Source organism: Lissotriton vulgaris, chromosome 8, assembly GCF_964263255.1.
Source record: "Lissotriton vulgaris chromosome 8, aLisVul1.2, whole genome shotgun sequence".
NCBI lineage: Eukaryota > Metazoa > Chordata > Amphibia > Caudata > Salamandridae > Lissotriton > Lissotriton vulgaris.
The window spans coordinates 886,535,568-886,543,195 of record NC_141696.1 but is presented as its reverse complement, the minus strand read 5'-3'; the positions used below and the strand labels follow the sequence as shown (position 1 = coordinate 886,543,195).

The following is a 7,628-nucleotide window of genomic DNA, read 5'->3' as shown; positions in this document are numbered from 1 at the left end:
TTTTCTTTCTTTCAGTAAATGTGTCCTTGACTATAGATTGCACTGTTTCCTTGGAAAGCTGAGCTTTTTCTGGCCACTTATGCAGAAGTAACCCAAGGATTGTCGTCCCTCTTAACAGCAATCGCCTGACGTTAGAGTGCCTCCTTGTGCTGCACTGTGCAGACCCTTGCACGAAAGGCGATCGGCGTATTATTTATTTCGAAAAGTGTTATCATAAAAAATTGCAGGCGCACAAGCACGGTGAAACATAAATACCGTGTGGAAAAAAAAATAATCCTACAAAAAAAAAAACACATAAAGACTGTTTGGAAACCAGTCGTTTCGGCAAGTAGCAAAAGTGGCTTGGGCGAAAGCTGTGCTGAACTCACACAGTGGGCTGCAGGGAAACAAGGGCTGGCACACTTCACGACCCGGCACGCGACACATTTACGGGCGAAAATATACAGACAGGTGCGTGCGTGCGCGCATGTTCCCATCTCAGGGTAAGTGCGCGTGCAATTACGCACGTCACGCCTGCAGAGTAAAATTTATTTTCGTATATTTACTTATAGCGGTGGCTGTATTAGCACTATCAATAAAATCGATAGTATTATTATTATTTTTATTAACGGCATTTCTTTTAATATTTATTATTTAATTATAGCGGTTCTTGTTAATATAACAACTTGTCCTGCGTAGCGTTTTTGGAACATTTTTGCAGCTCCTGTGTGGTACCATTAATCAACTTACTCTGTACTTAGCATATTTTCACCTCGGACCAATGACAGACTAGAATGGCCTCAACCACGCCTGTGCATTGTTTGGTAATGGCTTTATGCAGTATGGGTGCAAATTCGGCTACTTTTCCTATTCATTCTCTGTTCGGTATTATTTATTGGCAAATAACATCTATTATCCCGGTTTCCTGTCGATACAACTGGCGTTTCATTCTAGTGCCTCGACATAGCAAGAATTCAAGTTAATATTGGGGAAGCTGCAAATATTTATTTTCCCAGCTTTTGCTCCTGGGCGCACCAACTGCTTCGGTCGCGGTGTATGTACGAGAGCCATTCGCAATATTCGACTTTCCAATAACAATATATTTTTTCCTGTAAAACGGTTTGCACTAACGTTGTGCTTCCCTTTACGTGTGAAAAGTTTTCCAAACAAAATTCTGCGCTGTGTTTTTCAAATGCAATCGAAGCGCTGAATTCGAGGCTCGTATTTTCCTTAAAATATGTTTGCTAACAAGGGTATATTTGTCGCCTACGGTTTGAAACGCTAGAAACCTCTGGCTTTCTTCGACAATTCGATGTTTTCTGTTATTCTTTCGCCCCATCATTAATGCTGTGTTATTAAATCCTGGCATCTTGTACCAGTTTCATGCTTTTTTATAGCAATATTGATGCGCCCTATAAAACGCGCAAGTTGGAACATGCGCAGGAGCTGCTCGAGACAATATGAAGTGTAATTACCCTGATCTACGTGTAAGTAAATCACTCTGCGTGAGCGTAACTTCTGCATCCACAGATTAATTTACACCAGCCCAGGCTGCTCGTGGGAGAAGTGTACTACATAGCGACAGGGTTGGAAGTTCAAAATACCCTGATTTACGTATGCAAAGAGGAGTTATCAAGGAGTGACTAAAGACGTGCAATGAAAATGTGGGTGACACCCACAGAGAAGCAGTACCAGAAGTATATCTCCGATGCGCCCCCCCAAAAAAAAAATTGCTTCTTTTTACGTCGTCTGACCCGTGGTAAAGAATAAATTTGGATAAGAAAAAGTTTTTTTTTTAAATAACAATTTCAGACACTAAAACTTTGTCAAAAAAATCTCACTTTTTCGTGATTACGTGAGCCCCCTGACGGCCAACACTCCTTCGCTGCCAACAAACCAGTTTAAAAAAAGTAAGTAAAAACAAATGGACACATTTACGCCTGTCGCGTGTTTTGCTCGAAAACAGACTTCGGTGTGGGGCATTCTGTACCCGAGCTCTCTCTTTAGCCTTCAAAGTCGCAATTTAACGGCCTGGCAGGTCCAGCTCCGCGTTTCATCTTTCCAAGGTCGATAAAAATGACATTCACGTCGCGGCTTCCTGGAAGTCGCCCAACTCTCTGGCAGCGAATCCCCCCACCCACTCCCCATTGGAGGCCCCGTACCCTCTCCTCCCCGCCCCCACCTTGTCAATCAGCTGTCACTCAGTGCACCTGCCGCCTCGGCAGCAGAGCTCTGCCAGGCCCGCCGCCCCCGCTGCTGGCAGCCAGCCGCTTCCCTCCCCCCTCCCCCTCACTAGTGAGCGCATTCACTGACGCCAGCGGCCAGAAGCCGACCTCCGGCTCACTCCAGAAACACATTCATTTGACACAGACATCAAACTCCCCGAAGAGCGAGAGTCCACCTCTCAGATCCCGCGCAAAAACGCTCCCCTGTGTACCGTATGCAAATCCCCCCCCCTTCATTACCATCAAACACACAATTAAAGCGTGGCGAGGAACCACGAGGAATACTTTTCAATGTATATTTAAGCAGCCCCAGGAGGCACGTGAGCCTGCATATGGGGAATTGTGAGACAAGAGATATTTTTGGGGGGGTGGTGGGGGGTAAGATGCGCTAAAGACCATGTTTGTTTTTAACTTCACGTGACAGCCTCGCATGGTGCCAGAAACAAAAACATTTATTTATTTAACCGTCTCTGTGTTTTTTTTTCGAAATATTGAATTCAGTGGCTACACATTTTAAAATTGTTCTGTTGAACTTTTGTTATAATTTATTTTTAATATTCTTATGTATTTTTTTGGAAAGAAAAAAGTGAATCGTGATGATTCGCAAATGTCGACGATAACGCAATATCACAAACATGAAAGTAATCGCGGTGGCGTCTTTCGGGAAGAAGGCACACATCAAAATAGTTGTGCAATAGTGTTCTTTTTCCAAACCCCACCTCGTTTGTCCTTCTGAGTGCAATGTGTTTGCCATGTTATGCAGTTAGTCTGCCTCAGAAACCATTTTACTTTTTGGGGGCAGGGCGTTAGCGCGAGGGGGGAGGGGGGGGGGGGAGTAAAGGGTGAACTTTGCTGTGGTTTGTTGTTCACTGGTAATTAGCTGTATAGCACGTAATTGGGATATAATGGGGGGCCCAGAAGAATTCCGTCTGCAAATTTGGTTTATTTAAAGAGGTGCGACAGACACAATCGACCTAGCGCACAGGTTGTGGTGCGTGGAATGTGTCCGAGATCACTCGACACGTGCTCACCAATCCCCGCACGGGTACCCAGAGTTGGTTGAGCCGCAACCAGTTGGCACCAGTGCTTAGTCCTTATAAGAGGTCCTGGGAGGGAGGCAGCAACCCCCAATCACCCCACATGCAGCAAAATACACTGACCACACACCGACTCAAGCATCCATACATGCAATCCACATACAGAAAGCTGCCTCTAAACAGTTGTGGGGTGCATCTCCCATAGTCACCAATGCGCGCAGCCTGCACACATGCAAACACGCCGACAAATGCATACTTAAACTCCACACTTTCCACACAAATGTACACACTCGTTCAATACACACTTCACCGTAACACAAACCACATCTACTGCAACATAAACCCTGACATTTACGCACGACCGTACACACATGCAACCCACACCAGCCACAAACCAAATATGTTCACCACCCACACCCACAAAACATGCGCCTAAGCCCTGCAACGCACACACTGATGCCTACAGAACACACTATTCTTACTCACACATATAACACACACAGCACGCGCCACATATAACCATAACCGATCCGCGTCTGTCTACAGTCCATATGTAACCCATCAAACAAGCCATCACACGCGACGCAACTTTTAGAAAGGTCAAAAGTACGACGCGAACGAAGTTGACAAAAAGCAATGTATTATAAACCGAATCACTCTCTTCGCAAATACTACACACCACTGCCACACAAGCACCCTGCACGCATACCATGCACCAACTACATGCCCAAAAATCCACCTAACCATGCATCAAACATGCATGCACTGAGAGGCCCAGGCGGGATTAACAGATACCCATACAAAGTTGGCACTGGCTCGCTCACTGAAACAGCACACTGCAGATACATACACGACATAGGCCACTAACCATAGCCGTACACACCGCAGCAAACACACCCAGCACGCGCACACACTCTTATACACTTCCAGCATCACCCCGTTCTGCAGCTACGACGTCCCCACGTCACCCTGCATGCAAATCAGCCATCCCACCGCCACGCTCCCATTGGACGAGCCCTGCTCATTTAATGGCAGCGTGCGCTCTCTGTGTATGGCTGCGCTACCTCACTCCCTCTCTCTCTTCCCTCCTTCCCATCTCCTCACTCACCTCGGGCGAGGAGGGAAATCAGAGACCAAATTAGTCCAGGGCGCTCCTCCTCATCAACTTGGGTCCCTCAGCTCCGGGCCCGGGGGTCCTCTTCCCTGCTCAGGACCGGTGTGCTTGTGATATTCACCTCTGCCTGGCACCTGCTCGTGAGACCCTCGCCTCCTTCTCACTCCCAGCGGGAGAAAACTCCTGGCCCCTTGAGCCGGCGGCGGACGCTGTCCCTTCAGCACCAAGAAGAGAAGAAACAGGGCAACGAGAAGAAAGAAGATAAAGACAGGAGGAGTGGGGAGCCTGGGAGAAAGTAAGCCCTCCCCCAGAGGCAGAGCGTGTGCGGGCACTTGTTGGCCGAGAGCGGCAGCAGCAGCACCTGTTGGATCCGCGGCTCCCAACTTTCAGCGCGTCCAAGCAGCGCACAGCAGCAGCCGCCTGAACAGACAAGTTTGGAGCAGAGTTGGGGGTTTGACACTGCCTTAGCTCCCCTGCGCCCAGAGACGCCCCCGATTCTGGTGAGACTGCGGAAGGCTTCCTTGATTTCACTTTGTGAGAGGGGACAAGGGGCGCGCCAATGTACAGCATGATGATGGAGACGGACTTGCACTCCCCAGGGGCGCAGCCCCCGGCCAACACTGGCCAGAGCGGCGGAGGGGGAGGCGGCGGGGGCGCCGGGGGCGCCAAAGCCAACCAGGACCGGGTGAAGCGGCCCATGAACGCCTTCATGGTCTGGTCGAGGGGCCAGCGGCGCAAGATGGCCCAGGAGAACCCCAAGATGCACAACTCGGAGATCAGCAAGCGCCTGGGCGCCGAGTGGAAGGTCATGTCGGAGGGTGAGAAGCGGCCCTTCATCGACGAGGCCAAGCGCCTGCGGGCGCTGCACATGAAGGAGCACCCGGACTACAAGTACCGGCCCCGGCGCAAAACCAAGACCCTGCTCAAGAAGGACAAGTACTCGCTGGCCGGGGGCCTGCTGTCGGCCGGCGGTGGCCCCGGGGGCATGGGCGTGGGCCTGAGCCCCGGCGGCGTGGGCCAGCGCCTGGAGAGCCCCGGCGGTGGGGGTGCAGGCGGTGGCGGCTACGCGCACATGAACGGGTGGGCCAACGGGGGCTACCCGGGCTCTGTGGCTGCGGCCGCGGCGGCGGCGATGATGCAGGAGGCTCAGCTCGCCTACAGCCAGCAGCAGCAGCAGCACCACCACGCACACCACCCGCACCACGCGCACCACCACCCGCATCAGCCGCAGCCCATGCACCGCTACGACATGAGCGCGCTGCAGTACAGCCCCCTGGGCTCGCAGGGCTACATGAGCGCCTCGCCCTCGGGGTACGCGCTCTCCTACGGCGGGGGCCAGGGAGGGGGGCAGCCGCCGCAGGGGGGCTCGGCCTCCTCCGCCTCGTCGGCCTCCGGCGCCCTGGGGGCCCTGGGCTCCCTGGTGAAGTCGGAGCCCAGCGTCAGCCCGCCGGTCAGCGGCAGCGCCGTGCACCCCTCGGCCCGGGCGCCCTGCCCTGGGGACCTGCGGGAGATGATCAGCATGTACCTGCCGGCGGGGGAGGCGGCGGAGGCGGCGGCGGCCGGGGGTCGGCTCCTGCACGGCCTGAGCCAGCCGCAGCAGCAGGCGCACTACCACCACCACCAGAGCGCGGTGAACGGCACGGTGCCCCTCACGCACATCTGACCCCCACCCGCCCACCCGCAGAGGACAAGCCGAGCAGCAGAAGCCCCCGTCCCCCGGGCCGGGGCCCCACACACTGCCCAGACTGAGCCCCCTCTCAGCTGCCCCTGTCCAGGACAGAGGCTCTCAGCATGCTGGATTCTACGGACACCCCCGCACAGCCCAGAGAACTGACCCTGACGGGATCTTTGTCATCCTTTAAAGAAAAGTCCCTGTAACTTATGATGGTCAATACGCCGACTCGCCACTTCCTGGGGCGCTGGCAAGCCCCAAGAATGAAAGAACACTGTAAGAAAGAGGTGACCTCGCTATATTTCCAAAAATGCACATTTCCATATTTAGGCATCATTCATAACATCACCCCACTTTCCATCACCTGCCCTCCCCCTCACCCACACCTGATTTCTTAATCAACATCCTCAAAACGCCTTCATCATAGTATTTTTTTTGTTCCCGTCTCCAGTCCTGGGCTGGTACAGTTTTTTGGGGGGTTTAAAAAGCAGAAACGTTCTAGACTGTGCATGAAAGTTCAGAACATGCGGTTACCCTGGCAAGGACTCCCACCTAACGAGGGGACATTGACTGCACCCACGTCAAGCAAACACGCGAAAGACACCGAGAAGACGAGAATCAAACTTTTCAAAGCCAATCACAATGCGGTACCTCTGTAGGGCGTGGGACGCCCCCCACGCCGTGCGCATTGCCCCCTTTGTACAGAACGCTTTGATGGTCCTCTTAAAAAATGTAACAGAACAATGAAAAGGGGGAAAGCACACCGCTGTTCCATTCGCCTCTTTTTTTAGAAGCTACTCTAAACTAGTTGCGAAGCTAGTTTGAATTTTAGACTGAACTTTGATGTTTTATTGAGATTTTTTTGTACAGTATTTATCATTCATGGAGAGCAAACGTTTTATTCGCTGGAGGGGAAAACATATTGAATATACAGTAACTAGGCGTGGCCACGTTTTCTAGCTAAGATGTGCACATGTTATAATGCCATCGCTTTTGGCATTTCTTTGACCAACCTAGACAGTGTGGGAGCCTTTCTTGTTTATTACAAACCTGACTCCGCAAATACAAACATTAGAAGTTGTGTTGACGTCAGCGCTTTCATTTATTTATAAACTTTTATTTCTCCAGAGATCAACCACATGCCGTTTTTTTTGTATAGGAAAACAAATCTGTAACTACAATTTTATTTTTATTTTCGTTTTGTATGATTTCCTGTAAATGCACTGTGAAATATTTTTTATTCCTATTATTTTAGGCGTTACGAGTGAGATTTTTTTTCTGTGAATAGGTTTGCGGGGGAGAACATCGTCCTGCTTAAAAATAATCGTATGGATGCCTTGAATTTTGAGTTAAATAAATTTAAAAGTGGGAAAGATCACATGTTCGCTTATCTGATTAATGTGAGAGTTGACATATTGTATTGTATTTTATTGCATTGAAAGATTTATATAGCGCTTGCTACTTCATGCGGAGCGCTGAAGCGCTATGATTTTGCAGCGACAAGTAGATAGATAGATAGATAGATAGATCGATCAAGAAAGTGCCTGGCAGAGAGAGGTAATTTCCGGTGCCCTCTGACATGCCAAGGAGAATGAATGGGT

The 7,628-nt window shown here is 50.6% G+C and overlaps 1 protein-coding gene across 1 annotated transcript; it reads left to right on the top strand.

The window, feature by feature from the left end:
- The first annotated feature begins 4,344 nt into the window (after positions 1-4,344).
- SOX1 (SRY-box transcription factor 1) lies at positions 4,345-7,403 on the top strand. The gene has a single exon (XM_086933403.1). It carries the CDS (start codon positions 4,915-4,917, stop codon positions 6,016-6,018), a length of 1,104 nt encoding a protein of 367 aa, XP_086789529.1. The 5' UTR covers positions 4,345-4,914; the 3' UTR covers positions 6,019-7,403.
- Positions 7,404-7,628: the final 225 nt, after the last annotated feature.

Coding starts and splice junctions, on each gene's coding strand:
- SOX1 (XM_086933403.1), top strand. CDS start 4,915: ATGTACAGCATGATGATGGAGACGGACTTGCACTCCCCAGGGGCGCAG.